Source organism: Carassius auratus, chromosome 21 (assembly GCF_003368295.1).
Source record: "Carassius auratus strain Wakin chromosome 21, ASM336829v1, whole genome shotgun sequence".
Lineage (NCBI taxonomy): Eukaryota > Metazoa > Chordata > Actinopteri > Cypriniformes > Cyprinidae > Carassius > Carassius auratus.
In genome coordinates, this window is record NC_039263.1 from 25,547,951 (window position 1) to 25,570,097 (window position 22,147).

The window sequence follows — 22,147 nt, forward strand, 5'->3', positions numbered from 1 at the left end:
TACAAAATGTCTTCAAAAGGAGATCGAAGAGACATTTTTATCATCCACGATCAAAAATAGTCATATCGCACACCCCTAGATAGAAGTAAAACTGCCACTTCCATACCAAAATTATTTTTGAGTCTGATCTAACATAAACTCTGGATTTAAAGCAATGTTTTATGCTTCTGTTAAAACCATGTGTGGGAGTAAGGTGTTTAATAGCCGAATTACAATAGCGAACTATTTAAGAACTAATGGTATGTTCAAGCATATCAGTGTATCTGACATGTGTTTAATGGAAGCTGGTTTCTGCCACAGGATATATAATTTCCCCCTATGACAGAAACAGGCTTTTTTTTCTTAAATAATAAAATAGAAAAGAGTAAAACATAAGTTATACAGACACATCTGGTCAGACTAGCAGCTCAGAGCGGCAAATGTCATGTGAGACATGCAGAGTTATTATTGCATGTGTTATGAAAAATTACATTTACAACAGTATCATCCTGTTTAGTTTCTATTACAGTCAATGAATCCAACAAAATAATGAAAGAAAAAGGGCAAACATGGCACTGCAAACCAATCAAAACAAAAGAAAATGGACACAGCTCTGCTTTGCTGGTCGTGTGGTTTACTTACGTGCCATATAGTCACTCTCTGGGGTCAAAAGACACAATTCAACGGTTACACACACTGGAAGAACGCCAGGGACAGAATATGTTGGATCTACGGGGAGGAACAGAAGTGCAGACTCACCTGGACATATGAACGGTCCACCATGGCACCTGTGAGCACCTGAGACTGTGGACCTGCCGTCTTTTTGTCCTGCAGATTCTGCTCACGGATCTGAGGGAGGTAAAAATCACTGTTAATATGAAACTATAACTACTGAAATATGATTAAAAACAGCAATGTTTAATATACAGTTTAAAAAACATCACCCAGAAATGATAACGTGCTGAAAATCCTCAGGCTATCCAAGAGTTTGTTCATCAGATTTGGAGAAATGTAGCATTGCATCACTTGCTCAGCAATGGAAGCTCTGCAGTGAATGGGTGCCGTCAGAATGAGAGTCCAAACAGCTGATAAAAACATCACAATAATCCACTCTTCTCCAGGATCCATTGGTGAGCAAGTGATGCAACATTTCTCTAAATCTGATGAAAAACCAAAAGCATCTACATCCTGGATCCCCTGAGGGTGAGGAAGTTGTCAGCAAGTTTTCACTTTTGTCTGAAGTATTCCTTCAATACAGTTTTTTTCCTTTTCATCATCGAAATGGGTTTAATCTAAATGATAAAAAGGTTCAGACCTTGTTGCGCATCTCTTGGACTTCTTTGGGGTTGGTGTTCATCGGGACAAACTGATTGGCCACCGCTGCCTGTCGGAGACTGTCCTCCTTAGTCCACTGAAATTATCAAAGCAAAGCCATTCAAATAAACCAAAACTAAAGAAAATGTTTAATAAATCAAATAAAATATATTTAACAAAAGATTAAATCATGCCTCTCAAACAATACCAAATAAACACAAATCAGAACTATAAAATAACTGGTCAATTATAACGGTCCACTGAGCGACGAACCAATGATGATGTTCATTTGAAAATTTGAAACTCCTTGTGCATCAATGTAACGCACAAACATTCCAAATACTGAAAATTCTATATTTCAAATTCAAAATTTCAAAAGTAATTCATTAGCTAACTTAAACTCGTACCAAATAAAATATCATTTTCTACCAGATGGAGTCTGCATTTATTGAGATTCACCAGAATAAGTCTGATTACCACGACCCTCATCATCATTGATACTGCTGTTGGGCGTATATTAAGGACAGAAAAGGCTAAAAAGAAAAGAAAGAAAAGAAAGAAAAAGAGCACAGACAGAGAAAAACTGAAGATTTAAGAGGATGATAGACCACGAGGGAGGCAGGTGTGAGGTGGGGTGGAGAGGCAGAAGCTGTTCTTGTGTTTAGGCAGTGGACAGAGGCGTGAGCGGACAGCCAGAAAATCACACACACACACACACACACACACACACACACACACACACAGTTAATGTTGCCCAGGACAAGCACAAAAACAAAAAATTAGAACAATACACTAAATACTGCCCTGTATTACACATTACCGCAATATTTTTGTCTGGCACTGCTTTGAGACAAAATACATTTAACTTCACTTTGGGATTACACAACTAACTGTGATATCTGCAACTACACAACAAACCAGGATAAGTGAAAATGACAAATTATTACAGAAAAATATATCAAGGCATCCTTTAAATGAATTGATAAATGTTGTCTTTAAGAAATTATTTTCTGTAAAATTGCCTTGAGACAGTGTGCACTGTGAAATGCAGTACATTAATACATTTCACTTCTCTTATTATATTACACAACTAAGTGGGATGCAGTTTGCAAATCAAACGGACTGTCGATTGTGAAGTTACCAACAAATAAATTAAAGCATCCTTTTTTCTGAATGATGACCTATTTAAAACACTATTAAACATTGTTCTTAAAAGAGTATTCAAAAGTATAAGCAATATATGGGAAGCATAAATGTCAAACCCTGCACAAACACACTGTAAGAGAGAGAAAAGCACACACACACACACACACACACATTGACTGTGTAAGGAAGGACAGAATTACGCCCAACTTTTCTTAAAATATACATGTAAATGTTAAACTTCAGTTTGTGAAGTTTAAGCTAAAGGTTTAGGAGGTTAACTCCAAAAGAGCTGATACATGGCATTAATGGACTACATTTCAAATAAAGATGAACAGCAAAGTACTAAATATTTTTGAAGCAAATGTAGTTAGCATTTGACCTGGGTAAGAATGGCATGAGTAGCCAATGAGTTACTTGCTTTTACCAAAATGAAAATAATGATTTCAGCATGGAACCAAAGTCATGAGGAAGGGTTTTCATATGGGCGCTGGAGAAACGGGGCACATGGGATGAACACGTAAACATGAAATACTCACTGATCACGATTAGAGCCCCACAACACAACACGCTCTCCCCCAACTAGAGACAATCGTTCGGAGAGTTAACGAACACTCAGGAACCAATGTTTTATTCCTTTTTTTTTTTTGGATGGTTTTGAAATTTGTAAGTTAAAATACACTTCATGCTCAGGAAGAGTTCAGGAAAGGTAAGTCCAATTCAGGAGGAGGAAAAGGAAACTCATAAAAATAGAAAAGAGAAATTTAAAAGCAAACACAAAGGTTTTTAAGCAGTTTAAGGAAAGAGCATGGAGTCATCAAACGGCAAGCCATGACTCCATGAATATAAGCAGCCGAGCGATTTCTCTCACCGAGATAGAGCTGCTATATCTCTGATATTCCTAGGTGGCATTTTTATCTGTAGCCCTACATTTAGGCAAAAACATGTCATATTTCACCCCAAAATTGAAAGATTCTTATCTAATTAATTTAAGATCTAAAAATCCCAGCTATTTTCATGGCAGAAAAGATGTTCAAATATAGCAAAACATAAAAGTCTTAATTAAATACAAGCAGTTTATAGCAATTATCTTTAAAGAAAAAATTGTATTTAACTAAATCAGGTCATTAAAACTCATGAGCTGATCAAATAAAAAAAAATAGTCCTATAGGAGTTAAACCATAATCTACCAAAATATAAAGTTAAAAACTACATCGATCAAAATGTTTTTCAAAATAGAAAGAACACGTTGCATAAAGAAAATTACGCTTGTTTTCAGAAAACTTTTTTTTCATTATGACATTAATTTCATGGCAATTAAGCAAGCATTTGCTACCAAAATGCAATAAAATGGGGCTTAACTGTCATTAAAATAATGTCACAAGGCAAATAATTGATGCATCTTAATGGCCCTAAAATTAGATTTTATTTTCTCTATGCAAAATACAATCTCATATTTTCTGTAATATGATTTTGGGATGAAATACGACCATTTTTGGGGGGATTATTTATAATGTTTTCTGATGTTTCTGAAATAAGACATGGACACAGGGCTTTTGGCTAAAAAGTTTTTTTTTTTTTTCTCTGTTTCTGTTTTGTCCACAGGAAGTACATTAGCTACACAAATGCCTCTTTTTAAGGCTTCCTGTGATAGTTACTCTAAAGAAACTGTTTAAATGGAGAAAAGTCTCCAAAAAAGAAACATTTGCGAAAAAAGCAATAACTGAAATAAACAAGACAAACGGGGAAAATCCACAGCAGCAGTAAGAATTAGCCACACCCACTTTGCGCACATGCCACACCCTCCTGGTCTCCAGGAGAAGATCCACAATGCATCTGATCAATCATGCAACACAGCATGCTCTGAGCAGCCGGAAAGAACCCTGACACCCCTTCGACCAATCACAAGATAGGAGGAGGAGCTTGTCACTGTGATTGACATACCAACCCGTTTAGAGAGGAATGACAGCAAGCAATGAAGAAACTTTGTTCCCCGCCGATCAGAAAAGACAGTTATGAGTAATAGGTTGGTTAAATCAGCTACCAAGCAATCAAAACCAGTGTGAATCTTAAGACAAGACACGAAGGAAAAACTGGCACTGGTTATTATTGAGATTTTGGGGGTTTTGTTTCTCATATCGTGCCGTTTCAAACTAGTGGAAAGAAATCCAAAACACTCTTTTAGTGTATATTTATTTGCACTTTATCAATTTGTGTCTGTAGATTTAAATTTCAGTACATGTTCCAGTATGTTTTCTGATTTCTAACATTTTATTCCTTAAACTTGTATAAAATGTTTTTTTTTCTGGCTGTTAACAGTATTTTCTGAGTTATGTATGGAGTGATAAAAAGAGAAATCCAAAATCTGTCAAAAAATGAAATGAACCTGGAAATGTATGCAAATTAGTGCATTTTTCATTAGATGATGTGTATTACATATTGCTATTTAAACATAACATTTCAGAAAACTTATTTTTTGTTGTTGCAATTTTTAAATGTATTCAATCAACTGTAATAGATTGGTGTCAGTGCTATTTTAGAATCATATATATACAATTAAATTGTATTAATATATTAAATAAATTGTAATTATTATATTTTAAGTTTCCCTTTTAATTTGTTTAAATTTGAGCAATTTTGTTGTGTTTTCATTTCTATTGTTTTTATATATATATATATATATATATATATATATATATATATATATATATATATATATATATGCCTATTTTTTTATATATATATATTTTCATGCAGTTTTATTTTTAGTTATGAAAATGCAACTAACAAGGCTTTTTATATTTTGTTATTACAATGCAATTTTTTTATGTTTTTAGTTTTAGCCAACTATAATAATTCTGTATGCTAGTATCATTTAGTTGTTTAAACCCTATTAACCTGAGGTGTTTTGCCTTAAGAAATCAGAGGAAGGAAAAAAAGAGCAATATATGCAAGAGGAAATGACTCTACAGTTATAAAACCGCAGACACACCCAAAGCCGCTTGGGTGAGGGTGTTTCTGCCCTGGTGTCGGGGTGCTATCCAGCTGCTCTCTCCAGCTCTGTAGCAGTACGTTTCTAAACTATGAACAATAAGGTTGGCACAGACCAAGCAGTTGGTAATACAGCTTGGCACGCAGACACCGGACGAGAGAGACTGCAGCAAGGGTTTGACGTGATCGTGTGTTATGTTCGTCCACACCTTAGTCTTCGCCTTGGGGCTACCGCTGCCGTCCTGCCCCTCTTCTGCCGATTCGTCAGGCCGCCCGGCAGCTAGCCAGCGGGTCTTGTCCCGCTGCTGCCGCTGAAAGCTGTGCTTTAACGGGGAGCGTGCACCCGAGTCACTGTCCTCAGCGTATGAGTAGCCCGTGGCTGACGGGGGAATCTCAACATCACTGTACTTTTTAGCTTTATCGCGCAGCGCCGGGCAACGGTACGGATAACCAGTCCTGTAGCCCTGCCAAAAGAGACGTCCAGTCATATGCAGGGTCAAAAAAGATGCAGTTAAGAAGAGTTTGGTCCATGCCTACCAGATTATCCAGCATCCTCATCAGAGCCTCAAACTCCTGCTCCCCGATCTGCCACTTCGGGTGCGAGCTCGACCCGTCTCCAGCCGGCTCGAGGTGGCGTGGGCGGGATTTATACTTGCTTGGGTCCAGCATAACCAGGTTGTCAGGACCCCCTGCACTGGCCAGGGTGCGCACCTGCAATTTCAGACCGGAGAGCATATGTTACACATTCAATCTAATCCATGCCTTCTGGTGCATAAATGATCGTTTTGACTTTTTTAGCAAGTCGATATGATTGTACAGACATTCCCCTTCTGCTTGTGATTAATGTGCCTTCTTTCCTGTCAAGTCTAGACTGATTTTCTTTAAGAATAACTTTGATCACCCTTGATTATTATAAAGAGATTTGTGGAAACTGGTTTAAGTGGTTGTGATAACCCAATGTTGTTTGGTTTTATGTAAAGACCAATTGTATTATTATTTAGTTATTTATTTTTGTAGTATTCCTACAACGATAATGTCTGTTTGTAAATGTGTACAATATTGTAAAGCTCACCTTGCATTTGATTTGTGTTTGATCTCTTTTTAAACTGTCCATCCTTATTAATGTCGTTGTTTTATTTTAGTTTGTTTGTATGTTTAATTATTTTGGCAGTAAGGGTCATATTGGGGGAAAAGTTATTACCTTAATTGTATAAAATGCTCTGTTAAAGCTTTATAATAAATAAATACAATAATAAACAAATATTGTTGGTAATATCTCCAGATGAACTCTTTCTGGACTGAAGCAGCTCAGCTTCACTTGATTCTCCATCAATCATGTTTTAGAGTCTCAAATCTGAATATTTTAGGCCTTACAGGAGGTTTAAACCCATTCATTTCACATATAGAAAGCAAATGAAAAGTTTTATAGGTGTAGATGGTCACCTGAATCTCACAGGCTGTGACCAGGTTGTGAATGTAATAAAACGCCTCTTCGACTGTTTCTCCAACAGACACCAGACCGTGATTCCTCAAAATCAACACCTGCACACACACAAACAATTATTCATTTAATTATTTAAAACCATATCAGGAACAAAAGTTACATTTACGGCAAACTCAGAGTTATACAATTTAAAATAATCATAACAATGAATTACATTCAAAAATATTTGGAAAAAGGTATTTTTTTTATATATATATATATATATGATATGAAATGCATAAATTTTCAAGAAGCATTTAAAAGATGTTCAACTATTATTTATACACAAGTCTTGTGCAACCAATTCAAGATTGTGTATATACAGTATTTCTACTTTCACTATGGTTAGACTTTTATTTATAACTAGACTTCACTCATCACTTTCTAGAAATGCATAAGGTGTGTGTGATTATTACATCAGATGACATTTTTTTTCTTCTTCAGTGCACAGATTTACACAACACAAGCTATAATGTGTGTGTGTATGGTACCTTGCTCTTGGGACCCAGGTTCTTCTGTATGAGGACGCTCTCCTCCTCGTCCACAAGGATACCGTGGTAATCGTGGTACGCCACCTCGCCCAGCGACAGAGCCTCGGGTGAAATGGGCAGCAGACCACACTTCATGGCAGACACCTGCAGACAAATCATTCAAATGCTTAACATTTATAAAACAGACTTAATTCAGATATACATACATTTATCATGAAATCTTATAATGAAATAAATGCATTTTGCACCATTTATTTCTGCTCCCATTTCATAGTGATCGTTTTTATTTCATTTTGTAATATAGTTCTTATTTTAATTTTGTCCATTGTTATATTCTGAGGTGCATTGGGTCTCATTTCATTTTAACAAACTTTTACTAATAAATATATATGTCTAAAAATACAATGAAATAGCAGCACAAATAGTGCAAAATAAATAATGAAATTAATATTATACTATACTTATTTAATTTCATTGTATTTCACATAATATTTAATAATTTAATTGTGTCCACTATTACATTTTCAGTTGCATGTCATGTTTCATTTTACTGAACATAAATTAAGACTATTAACTATATATTATGCTCTTATTTCATTGCATTTTTATTCATGGATTTATTAAAGTGTATTAAACTGAAAAGACACAGAAACAATACAACAGTAGACAAACATAAATTATGAAATATTACATAAAATGTTGCAATCTGTATATGACAATGGATGAAATGTGAACACAAATAAACATTTTGCACAATATCTATTTTTAATCAGTTAATATCTTGCATTATTTATTCATGCTCTCATTTCATTCTATTTCTTTCTTGCAACATTCCATATAATAATTTATAATAAAATTTGCTCCACTTTTAAATATTGAGGTGCACTTCATGTCTAATTTTAATAAACTTAAATGAAAAAATGTTGCACTATTTATGCACTGATTTCACTGCGGTTTTATTCATGAATTGTTTAATATAACTAAACTGAAATGAGACACACATCTGTGAACATTAATTTTAATTGCTCACAAATAAATTAAATTTGCACCATATTAGTTTTAATTAGATGTTAATGAATTGTAAAGGTTTGAAGTGAGATGAGTGTCCAGCTCGTACCGCGGCACCGGCGGGAGTGTGAATGTGCACTATGCACTTGACGTCCGGTCGGGCAGCGTAGATGGCAGAGTGAAGGGTGAATCCAGCCTGATTTACACCCAGATTAGTGCTGCCTCTGTCTACGATCTCCCCCTGCAGGTTAATCTTGACCTGAAGACACAGACAGCTGCTAAATACTAATATTTACCTCCAAGAAGTAGTACACTATATTATATTACACCAAATCATAATATCAGATGGCTGGGAAAAACAAAGGCAGGGTTACCAAACTGGAGGCAGTGACTTCACTGTACAGAAGCCCGAAAGGGACAATCAGAAAACGCTCCTGTTCAGAGTTCAGCCGGATCTGAGGAGAGAGAGGAAGACAGGTTTGACTGAAAATCCCACATTTAACATGTCCTGCTGAATTGTGGCTAACTCACCGTCAGGTGGTTGTAGATGAGCTGAGACCAGCCAAAGAGGTCGGCCAGGCGGTAAAACGCAGCAAGTTTACAGCGTAAGAGCTTCTCTCCTTTCTCATAAGCGATGGAGTCTGAACCTCTCAGATCATTCACTGGAGTCACCATCCCCAAACCTGAACACACACACACACGTACATTAGGGATGTTTTGCCATTTCTACATAATTTTTTTATACCGGTATATATATATATATTTATACACACACACACTTTACAACAGGTTTATTATCATCCATTAAAACCCTAAATATTTTAGACACCTAAACGTTAAAGGAAATAAAATTGAAAAGGTTAAGTACTGAAATATCTGGAAATAAATAAATTACAAAAATTTTAAGACTAAAATAAAAGATTAATTAAAAATATTACATCTATCCATTAATTAAAGATTAAAAAGTATATTAAAAAAATTAAACTTTTTATTTTAGTTGCCAATTCAACATTTCTTATTTTTATTTAGTTTACCTCTTAAGTACTAAAATAAACAAAACTAAGTAAGTAAATAAAAACCATATACTTAACATGTATATTTTTTCTGCTGTATATTTAAAAAACATTTTTGGGGATAGAACACCCCCACCACCAACAACAAAACTAATAAAAATGATTACAACTAAATAAAATGCAAATGGAAAATATTAAAAATCTACAAAAAATTACTAAAACATTTGACTAAAACTACAATATAACACACACACACACACACACACACACACATATATATATATATATATATATATAAATATAAAAAATAAAAAAAACATTAAAAAATCTTTATCTTAGTATAATGTTTAGTATATTAGTGATCCTAAAGTAAGTCTGCTCGAGAGACAGACACAGTAATGGAGGACAGTCCCACACTCACTCATGTTGAGGGCGGCCATTCCTCCCTGTGGGGCGGCGGGGTACACGGTGGGGACGCTGGTGGTCATGAAGTCCGCGATCTGCTGCAGTGCTAGTAAACTGGTGGGGGTTTTCCCCTTCTTCATCTGATCCTGGATCAGTGACTCCAGCTCATCGCAGAACGCCTGAAACACAGATCACACAATAACAACCAGAACTGCACAGTTTCTAGGGCGTTGTTAACAAATCAATAGAGACGCATTCTAGATGTGAGTAAACATGACTCATAATTGGAGGAAACATTTGTGTCTGTAGCATACACTTAGTAAAGTGTAATAAGACTGCTTGGTATTACTTATATCCTTATTACTGCGTTAGCATGACTAATTACTTTAGATAGGACTATTAAGACCACTAGCTGGACAAATACAGCTCTCTATTGTGTAAGGGCTCTTAAGTCAATACTAAAGTGCAACTAATGTTACAGCAACCTGCTGAACACACAACAAACCCCTCACTGCAGAAAGAGAGAGAGATAATGACACAGGCTGGCACCGTCAAGCGCCGGTAATAATTTAGTGTATGTTAACACGAACATGAATCTGGAGTCTGAACGCAACCCACATACAAGTAAATTTCTCATCATGTGGCTTATACAGTATTTAAAACTCCACTTTAAATACTGTATTAATTCTTGAGTCTCAAACTGTGGTATCAGGAATCTAAAAACTCTCAAAAAAATTATATATGTATATATCTAGAAATAAAATACTGAAAATTATTAAAATTAATATATATATATAAAATCATCCTGCATGATAAACCTGAATAAATAATAAATATAAATATTAAAATATGTACTTTTTACTACTCAAAATTTACTATTTTTATATGAATATTTTATTTGAGCAATAAAAAACTAAATATTCTTGTTTAATTTATTTCAATATTTTTTATCAGGAGATTTTCTAAAATGTACTTTAACCTGCACAAAAGGATTTTCTCAATTCTGAAAATTATTAGAGGGAACTCTGAAGATGGTAGTTGGCCTGAAAAGTATGATAATAGCTGGTTTCTCTCATTCCTGCAAGCATGGAGTCCATGAAGTGGTAAATATCAGCTGCCTTTCTGTGTCTCCCTCGATTCCTGCCCAGATAAAGACGTCTTTATTCTGTCTGTGACTGTCCGCTTGTATAAACAGGATCCCTTCTGTACTTACACACACATGCAGACAGACATATGATCACTAAGCGTATTGAGACGACAGTCACGAGGGGGATTACTGACCGAATGAATGCTCATCAACACAATCAGATTTACAATCCAGAGACGGTTTCAGTCAGAAGACGTGCATTATTATTACAAGAAATAAAGTCTTTTAATGACTGTTCATAAACTAAATAAATGGATTTTAGACAATTTGACATAAAAAATTACTTTTTGCTTTCTTAATATTGCTTTTATTATTGTAAATAATCGGTGCATGTTATTTTCTTGTATTTATAACATTTTATCAAACAATAATAACTGTCTATCTTTCATTTTTGCTCAAATAAATGCAGAATGCTGTGGATAGGAGACGTCATTCAAAACTCTAGAGTTAGTGTGAAATCAGAAGATTTATCTGGATGTGTGTGTTGTGCTCTCACTGGACTCTGCAGGATCATGGAGACTCTCTTGCGCTGCTCCATCATGTTGAAGTCCTGCCTCAGATCCGGCGCCATGTTCCTCTCTCTCTGGTACTCCGGGCTGCTCTCGTCCACGCGGTCGAAATAACGCTCCTTATGAGGGGGATTGGTGGGCGGGGGGGCCGTCACCACCCCTGCACCTGAGTCTCCGTTCATCACACACCTACAACACAGGTCAAAGGTCAGGGGGAATTCGCCTACTTCAATAGCAAACTGAAATACATTAGAGATGCACGATATTATCAGCCACCATATCGGTATCGGCCGATAAATGTGAATTTTTCTGTTATGATTATTGCACCGATAATAGGATATGGTCAATATATTAGACATTAGATTTATCAGCCAACATATTGGCTTTCAGCTTTCATATACCAAGAATTATCGGTTATCGGCCAAAATTATCGGTTATCGGTGCATCCCTAAAATACAACAGAATATGCTTTAGTTTGACTTTGAGCAAAATGTTTATTTTTTCCAATTAGATTTTGGATTGAAATATGATCCAGACATAAGACTCACCCACTAAAAGCCATTTTAAAACTGTTTAAAAGGGCATGAGAGACAGAATGCTGCACAGCAGGAGTGTGTCAGTGGTTATAGCGAACCGTTTATTGTTGAGTGCTCTGGACATAATGCGCTTTTCTCTGTCCATTAAGCAGAGTCAAGACAAACATGACGTTCAGGAGAGAACAGATGTATATATTGCAACTGCACCATCATTACCAGCCACACAGATGCAGCGATTAGAGTAATGGGATTAGTTGAGCTCGATGTAATGCATCTGTGATGCTGTTAAATATCACAAAAAAATAAATAGTAGGTAACTACGACTCGCAATTCTGACTTTCTCTGAATTTAGTTTAGTTTTAGTAATCTTGCAATTTTGTTTTTCTTTTTTGTTTCCACCATGTAATAAAAAGAAAAAGGTAACTGACTTTTCACAATTCTAAATACTTTTAAATACTTTTTTTCCTTGCAACAGTTAGCTCATATTTTACCATTCTGACTTTTTTGTTGAGATCTTTGTTGCAATTTTCTGAAATCTTGCCTTTTTTTAGTTAATAATAATCTAATCTTAATTTTGAGATAAAAACTTAAATAAACACCAGATTTGATTTTGAACTGTTAATTTGTATAACAGCACAGTTTGGCCATAGATTTGGTAAATTTAGATCAAAATGACTATAAAATAATACTTTTATTAATAAATAAATTAGTAACCATTTTAAAATAATCTGAATTCATATTATTTATTCAAATAATATTTTTTCTAAATATTAAACAGTGAAAATTAGCAATTGGAATATTCCACTATAAAATAATAATAAAGAGTATTTTACACAAATTATAATAATGCTAACATTTTATGACCTTAAGCACTTAAAATGGTAAATGACAAAACTGCAGCTCATGATTAGAATAAACTAAATATTACCATTATTTTAAAATGCATAATATAATAAAAATGCACCTCATAGAATTGTATTTTTCATAAATATTATTTATTGACATTTTTATTTTGCCTGTGAGCACACACAGAGACTCTCAAGGTGAGCTTATAAATTTTCAAGCACTTGTAGACCATTGGGAAAAGGTTTATGCAGTTATTTATTATATAAAAATAATAATCGATGAGACACAATGATATTACATATTTAGCTGTAAAACATAAAAATAATAATAATTGTTTTAAAGAGCTCAGGCATTCAAAAAAGCGAACGTGCCTTTAGTGTTTGTATTTATGCTCTAGAGTATTTGCAGAATGAATGACACTGTCGGGCAAAGAGAGAGCTGGAAGGGAGTCAGTCTGTCTGACTCAGCATTATCGATCGTCTAATGTCATTTGTGCATCCAAGTGGTTTGTTGCTGATTGTAAGCAGATGTTTCAAAGCCATATGAACACGGACCCACTGCTACAGAACATTTACATCTATCTCAAAGCAAAGCAGAACCTACAAAACAATCAACCCAGAGCAACCCAGAGTATTAGAGCATGAAGTTGACACACACAGACTGCTCACTTCAGCCCCGAACAGACCCAGAGCAGGAAATAACTGCAGCATTGAGTAATGAAACCCTGGAGCTCCGGACAGCTGCTCTGCTCTCAATCCACACACACACACACACACACACACACACCACGAGCTCTCAACACCAGAACGAGGAGATTCATTCTTCCTCTAAAAACAAATCACTTCAGCTCAGAGCCTCTAAATGAGTGAGACTAATAATCAGAACAGAATCAATATCAGCAGTTGATTAGAAACTACTGAAAACATGCTTTCTGACAAAGACAACTGAATGCACTGATTATAGACTTTAATAAGAGTTAAACACATTGGGCTTCTATCCTTTATTACAAATAGAGCTAGTTTAAAATCAGGAAGAAAGGGTGTGGCTAGGCCTGATAGATTTGGGGGGAAAATAACTTTCTGATAAGTCAAAATGTTCTTGTTTCTTTCATTAAAACTGCAGGTTTTAGCACAATCTGGAAACAACAAAAAATACTGAAAATGCAGCACTAAGACTGCTCAACTTGGGAAAGGGGGCAAAATTAAAAACTGAAAAACTATGACTTATGATTTTAACTAAAAAAAAAAAGAAAAAAAGAAAGAAAAACAAGAAACCAGGTTTGAAGGGGTAAAAAAAAAAGAAGAAAAAAAGAAAAGAAAAATTGTTTGGCCAAAAAAAAAAAAAAAAAGTGATTTTGGCTATTATGGCAATATAACTTTAACAACAACAACAACAACATTATTATTTATATTATTTTCATTAAATGCACAATTTTTTAAGATAAATATTACAAAAGAAAACATTTATTTTTTATATGTATGATCACTATTATTATTTATAATAATAATAATAATAACTATTATTTTTTATGTATTATTATTAAACAAATAGTAAGTCTAGAAATGGATATTTAAGTATATAATAATAATAATAATAATAATAATAATAATAATAATAATAATACAGTACAACTTAAATGCCTTTTTAGTTTATTTTTTATAAAATAATAGTAACAGTAACAATGTTATCAAAAATAATTATACATTTTATTTTACAGTAGAGTTACAGTAAAATGACAGCAGTAATATTTTTATAACTACTAACTATTAAACTACTATCTCTCCGTCTCCGTCTCTCTCTCTCTCTCTCTCTCTCTCTCTCTCTCTCTCTCTCTCTCTCTCTCTCCGTCTCTCTCTCTCTCTCTCGTGAGCTCCAGAGTTTCCTCCCACTCTCTTTCAGGACGTGAATTACAGCGCGGCCCTTCTGTCTTCATCTCCTTGGTAACTGAGACACTGAAAGATACTTCGGTTTCCACTGCGATCTTATAAAGGCCTCGGACGAGTTCAGGCACAGAAGCCTCGTCATGCATCATTCTGAAGATACAAATAAAAGTCCTCAGAGAATAAATTCTGTTTGCATTCTGCCTGTCACTTCCTGTTGAGACAGGAAATACGATGATACCCCTCCCAGAGAACAGACAATGATTGGAAACCCCTCCTGTCTCAGCTCGAACCAAAATAATCTTCTGATAACCTGCTGTGACTATCAACACCAAACGTCCCATGAAAATCTAATCACTTTGGTCCAGTTTTTTCCTGCCAGCTGGAACATTTAGTGCAGCTATTGGGTTTTCCATTGTGTTTTTAATTGATTTTAGCATTAGATTTAGACAAACACAGTGACCCTTTAGGACCGAACAAAGCTTTTATCCCTAAATGACCAAGAGTACAATCAGAATCAGTCACAATAACGGTCTTCATCCATAAAATCAGACCATCAGCGAGGAAACTCAAAACAGTGAAGCACAAGTTAAATTGCAATCACATTTAGCCGGATTCTGAACTCCATTTAGATCAGATTTTTGGCTGCTCGAACACGACCTCACCCTGGACAAATATTACTGTACTTCATCATCTGGTCAAATGTAACTTTCTATAGTAGAAACACACACACATATGACACTTCCATAAGGAAACATCATATTTAATTAATTTCTATTGACTTTTTAGAGGAAATAATGATCTTTATTAATGTTAGAATGTGATTTAAATGAACAATTCTTAAACATTTTTTTAACAATTGGTTTAAAAAGATAAGCATTGCAAATGCTATTATAATAAATACAGGATTAAATGGACATTTGTTTTTCTGCAAGAATTAAAAAAAGCTATGGACTTGCAATTATGCATTATATTTTTGAGAATATTTAAAATATTTTGCATGCACCGTAACAAATGTGCATTTTTTTTTTTTACTAACAATTACAGGAATTATATGAATAAATATCATCTTCATTAGTAGTAATTCATAATAGTAATATTAATAAATAATATTAAATAAAAAACACTAATTGTAATATTTTTCTGCAAAATTTGTATTTAAATAAAATGGTATTTAAATAATAATAAAAGCCTAATAATAATTTATTTTACAGTATAGAACAATATTACTCTTGTCTTGACAAAAAAGAAAGAAAAGAAAATCTGTGATACTTTTAAGTGTAGATTACATTTTGTGCATGCACTCAAATTTGCATTGTAGTGCAACTTCATTTACTAGTTTGAACCTCATAAAAATGTTTTTTAAAAGTAAACAGATCAGTTAAAGCAATGGTCTCTTTGATCTGAAAATGGCACGCCTAAAACTGTGGACAAAGATGCCATTTTCATGCAAAAGACTTTTAGTGCATCCTTAAATAAATGATGCCTATAAATCTTAACTTAAGGAAAGCAATAACCTCAAAGCATTTTGCAGAGTTCATTAAACAGTAAAATGATTATCATGACAGACAGAAATGATGTTTATAGCTCAGATATTTATGCAGTGTTGTATAATCTCTGCACATGTTTTAAGAGCACAGAGATGTGTAGGCATGACTGTATTCTCTATGGAAACAAAACCGATTTCTATGGAAACCTGTAGGATTATGTAACAGTATTCGGTCACTTGTGTCCTGTTTCCTGCCCACTTACTCCTGAATTCTTGCATGCAGCTCAACTGGATGAATCGCTTCATCAACATTTACGGTTTTTATTATCTCAGGCTATTTACAGTATCTCAGCTTTTATGTTCACTATATCTTCAGTTTTCCCTCTAGCCACGTTTTAAGATCGCTGTCTCACTGAGAGAAACATCTGGAAAGTTTCATTATCAAGCATGCAAATGCTCAACAATATCAATTACAACAAGCTAAACGTTAAGACAAATGTGTATTTTCCTGCAAATACCATTGAGAGCATGAGACACTGAGCATGCTGTTTACTCAGAAGTACTGTAAAGCCTTTGTAAAGCAGCCAGATCTCGCTGCATGAATTTCCTGCATCAATAATGGCTTCTTGACAGTTTCTGAATGGCAGTCAAATCCATTTCAGCTCAGATGAAGGCCAAAGCCCATTAGTCCGGGCCAAAACCCGTTCCAGTACTCACTGGCAGTCGTTAAAGCGGACAGCAGGCAATCAGAGAGAGTCTGTCGTGACTGAAAGCAGCCAAACGAACCCAGTGATCGGCTTATAAATGCATACAAGACTGGGACACCTGCAGAGCTGGAGGAAGTGTGTGACCGTTCATATACAGAGAAGGACAGAAAAGATAGAAAGCTTGAGATTACACAATCTCAGAGCCAAATCTCTTAATGGCAGCAATGTTTAAGTCAGCACGTTAAATCGATTATCATTTAGTGCCTGTCTGAATCACATCTTAAGAGTTTCTTTGGATACTTGTATGGATTTGTTGATAAGCACTAAAAATGCATCCATTATTTATAAAACAAGCTTACAAAAATTCCCTGAAATTATTAAAATCACAACTGAGTAATTTCACAGAAAAAGAAGATTCTGGTTAAATAATTACTAGTTACTAAAATATATAAAAATAAAAACTAATTCAAAATATCGATAAAGCTATAATAGTATCAATGATGCTCAGTCACTCAAAAGATTAATACTAGGGTCTGGTAAAGTGTTGGATCTTAATGTAAACTGCATGAATTTGCGTCTTATCACTAACTCATGAGGAGCTTCCCTCATTGACCTACTTTCCAGAAGAGAAGTGTGTGAATTATCTCAGCTGTAACACCACACAGATGTGAGGGAGTGTGTGTGTGTGTGTGTGTGTGTGTGTGGGGTTGAGTTGCTTGCTGAATGTTTATGGGGGTGTGATCATAAGTGAAATGCTTGGAGAGTGATGTTATGTTTTAAAATGCAAAGATTAAAAATGCAAAGACTTCCACAAACAAATAATCAAAAGTTGATATAATACACACTTCATGGTCTACGATAAGAAATAAAAACTATACCCACCAGCCCAAACTCCTCTAGACAGGGAGCAAATGTGCTATTAGATTAGGTCAACTTTATTTATCCCCCAAGGTGGAAATTCAAGTGTATTAAAATGAATATCTATATAATAAATCAATTAAAATATATAAAATTCAAGCCTTCTAAAATATTATGATTTTACACGCTATTACATGCTAAATAAACTTTAAAAAAATTATTGATAATAACTGACTATAAAATTATTGATACCTGGGATGATTAAATAAATAAATAAAACAGCCAAAGCAACATTTAGCATTTTAGTTTACCTTAAAATAACTAAAACTGAAATGAAAAAAATATATATAACTTCTGACATATTTAACAAAAATAACAGACTTTATTTTACAAAATATGTACAAACATAATATAATTTTCTGTAAAGTGGTGAATCTTGCAGTGTGACTGCAAAATGTATTGACTGATAAATCAAATTCCATAATTTAAATAGCTGTGAATTACTCAAACTTGCCTTTAAATGTTTCTGTGTGTACATTAATAAAGTTTGGTCAAATGAAGACTGTGGCCACGCCACACAGCAGCTGTGTAACATCTTAAACGCTGTGTATCTGAGGAATGTCATGTCTGCTTTATTCCTGGCACACTGCGGGTCTAAATGTGGTCCAGTAGATCAGAATACTCCACATAACTCACATTCACCGAATGCAGAGAGATGGACCCTCCTTACGCCGGACAAATATTTAAAATATCACTTCTGGCCTGCTAAAATAACTAATATAAACATTTGATAGCATATTACACAAATCCCGAATCAATTTAGAAATACAAAAGACTGAAAATCTCATTCATTTATGCTGTTCCCCTCATACACGGCTCATATATTATCAAATATAAACATTTATTTACGCTATCATAATAAGCATTGCTTTTTTGGTACTGCATGAATTTTAAGTATATTTATAATCATCATTTCTCTTTCTAAAACCACCATGGATGGATTTTAGTGAGTCTGCCACAAAGCATTACAGGGTTTATTTCTCTGTGATATTTCTTTGCAAAAAAAAAAAAAAAAAATTATTATTAAAACTAAATATTATATATATTATTTGACAACAAATCTCTCACGGAACACAATTATTATTGGAAAATGCTTTTTAGTATGTTTAAAATTTATTTCTTCTTTATCTACAAAAAAAAAAAAAAAGATTTTTTGAAGTTGTAAATAAAATATTACCATGATTACTAAGCTTAAAAAATTTAATTTTTCCAAATGCACATGCAATTCTGCCTTTGCATTTGGCAAAACGAAGGAATTTTAAAGCAGCATAAATCACATTTCTAATAGCTTTTGTGCCTGGATCTTGCCAACGCCGCTTCGAAATGCTGCCTGTGGAGGTTCAAGCATTGAAACAGAACCGTTTCAGACAGTTTATACTGTGCTAAACACACAAGAACACACTCAAGACTGTGTTGCAAACAGCTGCTCAAGCGACATACTATTATTTCCTGTTTAAAGCAACTCGGCACTGCACGTATGAAAATCTGTCAGCAGAAAGGGAGGAGAGAGGAAGAAGGGAAAGAGAGATGAAAATGAGAAACACATTTTCGATCCCTCTAGAGGGTCGTGGGCGTGGGTCGGAGAGAGAGAGAGAGAATTACACTCAAACCAAGGGCTTAACCATCACACCTTAACTGAAAAACCTCTGAAACTGAACAATAGTTGTTGATAAAAGTGATCATTTCAACTCCTAATTAACAAGCCGCATTTAAATAATTGTAATATGTCCAAAATGCATTAACATGCATAAGCTTTAACAACTTTAAAAATATTACAGAAATACTACTTGACAGAAGAATTGATTATTATATCAACTGTTATTAATTATTGGCTTCTTCTATCATATTGATGATGTTGCCACAGTTTTATTAAAGCAACAAGCTGATAGAAACCCCATGCAACTCTACAGAGGATAACCAGTGAGGAAAATAGATCGATAATCAATCAGAAGCGGGTTTTGCAAACAGATCTGTGAAGGCCGTATGGTAAAACCATCAGACAGACGCTTCAGTTTTTCTCTTTCTCTGACTGACAGACTGACGAGACACCAGTGACACACACATGAGCCCAATCTGTGATAAAAACACACACATCCCACAACACAACAGGCCTAATGATACTAGTGATAAACAGATTAGTTACATCATGAAGCATGAATGGCCATTTAGTGTCTATTCTGAGTGTACAGTGTGCATATTCATGACAAAAGAAAAATTAACTTACTGGCATGAAATACAGCAACGAAGGGTGTACAAGTTGAAATAATTACAGTGGAATTTTTTTTTTAAGTATTTTTTTTTTCTTTTTGCTTAGCATTAAAAAGATCATTAAATTTAATTCAAATAAATATATTTACACGCACACACATATATGGTAAAATGCATATCAATCTCACTTTGTGCAACTAAGAAACAACCCGAGTTTATCTTTAATCAAATCATATCAATAACAAATAACGTTAACACTTAAAAAAAACGAAAACATCCTGAAAATAAACAAAGATGCCGACATTCTCTATAAAACCACACAAATGCAACAGAGATGATTTTACAGATTACAAAATATTTCCAACTTTATAAGATGCAAATGAAAAGACTTTTATTTTATTTAGAGTAACGTTAGCAGTAGCCCTCGCGCGACTGTGTCCACGTTAAGGTTACACCTAAAAATCGTTACAAAGGTCCACGATCGTGTCAGAAAACCTCCAAAATGACTTTAAAATCACAATAAGTGTGAAAAGATACACGACAAACGCGTTTGTTGTGCAGAAAGCGTACGCTAACGGCACTGGCGTAGCGTCGAGGCCGCGCTACTACAACACTGAGGAGAATATTCCAGAGAGAACATAAATTAGAAACAGAAACTTACGCTTATGTGGGTCTAGTTGTGCGGTTGGAGTGGACAGAGACTCTGGGACAGGCGGGGAACTAGAAGTTTTTCTACGTTAGAGGGATTTTGGTCACTGTCTTTCTGCAACCGTTTGTTTCTGTCGGTACGCGTCTCTGGGGCGCGGCGCTCTGGAGTCGCTGAGGCCAAGAGGCTTCTGATTGGTCCGCGTCACTCGAACTCCCGCCCACTTCGTGAAACAGAGCCTTTGATGTGAGGCGTCCACAGCAGTGATGGGCGGGGCTTGTACGTGCCCTTAAAAACAGCGAATGTAATCTGTTGTTTTGAGAGAATGCTGGGTGGAGTATATTTGTTTATAAGTATATTAGTATATTTAAAATCATAAACTTTTCAATTCGAATTGATTAAGCCTGCATATTCTTTATATTCTAATACATACATATATAGTTATGTAATAATTAAAATAATGAGATAAATTTGCCCGTTTTGTCAATTCTCAAGTTCACCACATGAGGTCGCCACTTTACATTTTAATGTTTTCAGCAAGCTATTAAATTCCCTTTGTTGTCATTAGTCATTTTTAAGTTGTACATTTCAGTTCTGAGATGCTTATATGTGATTCTGGAGCACAAAAGCAGACATAAGTAGCACAGGTATATTTGTAGCAATAGCCAACAATACATTGTATGGGTCAAAATGATCTTTTTTGTAATAAATCATTAGGATATTAATTAAAGATCATGTTGCATGATCATTGAGCAAATATATCAAAACTTGTTTTTTTTTATTAGTAACATGCATTACTACTAACTTCATTTAGACAACTTTTCTCAATATTAAGTATTTTTTTGCACCCTCAGATCACGGCCAAATATTGTCCTATCATAACCAACCATGCATCAATGGAAAGCTTTTATATGACGTATAAATCTCAGGACTTAAAATTTGAAATTGGTTTTGCATATGGACGTCACTAATGCTGCTGAGTTAGTTTTAGCATACGAAAGTTTTTGTTTGTTAGTTTTATTTTGATTTTGCTCATTTTAGTGCAGGTTTGTGATTTGTTATGTTGATGGATTCCAGCCATCAAGATCTGTTGACATTGATACTGAATTCTCCACTGAGCTCTTGAGGTCTGGATTATTCAGTAGAGAAGTGACACACATGCAGTATAACAGTAAATCATCCTGTAATGGAACAAACTGAATGCAATTACTATTTAAAAAAATGTGCTTTCGTTATATTTGTGTAAGAAGTGTAATGTGTAAAATGTCTTTATTCTTGCTATGGCCAAACACTGTAATGAGATATCATCATCAGAGATTTGCATCATCAGTTATTGTAATGAAAACAACGAAGACTAGATCTATTTTAAAAGAAAGAAAAGAGGCAAAACCAGTTCAGTGCAGGCATTTTCTCCAGTCGTTTCACGCGTCATAG

General features: G+C 34.5%; 1 protein-coding gene across 12 annotated transcripts in view; it reads right to left on the reverse strand.

Moving 5' to 3' along the window:
• Window positions 1-20,902, reverse strand: part of add1 (adducin 1 (alpha)) — a 34,623-nt gene extending 13,721 nt beyond the window's left edge. For 3 of the 12 annotated variants that reach the window (XM_026196942.1, XM_026196941.1, XM_026196947.1), the window contains exons 1-13: window positions 20,729-20,902; window positions 11,471-11,672; window positions 9,844-10,006; window positions 8,941-9,092; window positions 8,784-8,864; window positions 8,519-8,668; window positions 7,402-7,545; window positions 6,871-6,969; window positions 5,965-6,138; window positions 5,544-5,891; window positions 1,295-1,390; window positions 739-828; window positions 622-639 (exon numbers count right to left, since the gene is read on the reverse strand). In XM_026196942.1, the coding sequence (XP_026052727.1) occupies window positions 622-639; window positions 739-828; window positions 1,295-1,390; window positions 5,544-5,891; window positions 5,965-6,138; window positions 6,871-6,969; window positions 7,402-7,545; window positions 8,519-8,668; window positions 8,784-8,864; window positions 8,941-9,092; window positions 9,844-10,006; window positions 11,471-11,665 (1,710 nt within the window). In that variant the 5' untranslated portion in view covers window positions 11,666-11,672; window positions 20,729-20,902. The remainder of the gene's footprint in view (window positions 1-621; window positions 640-738; window positions 829-1,294; window positions 1,391-5,543; window positions 5,892-5,964; window positions 6,139-6,870; window positions 6,970-7,401; window positions 7,546-8,518; window positions 8,669-8,783; window positions 8,865-8,940; window positions 9,093-9,843; window positions 10,007-11,470; window positions 11,673-20,728) is intronic. The other 9 variants (XM_026196945.1, XM_026196953.1, XM_026196943.1 and 6 more) reach the window with 8 other exon arrangements.
• Between the last annotated feature and the right edge of the window lie 1,245 nt (window positions 20,903-22,147).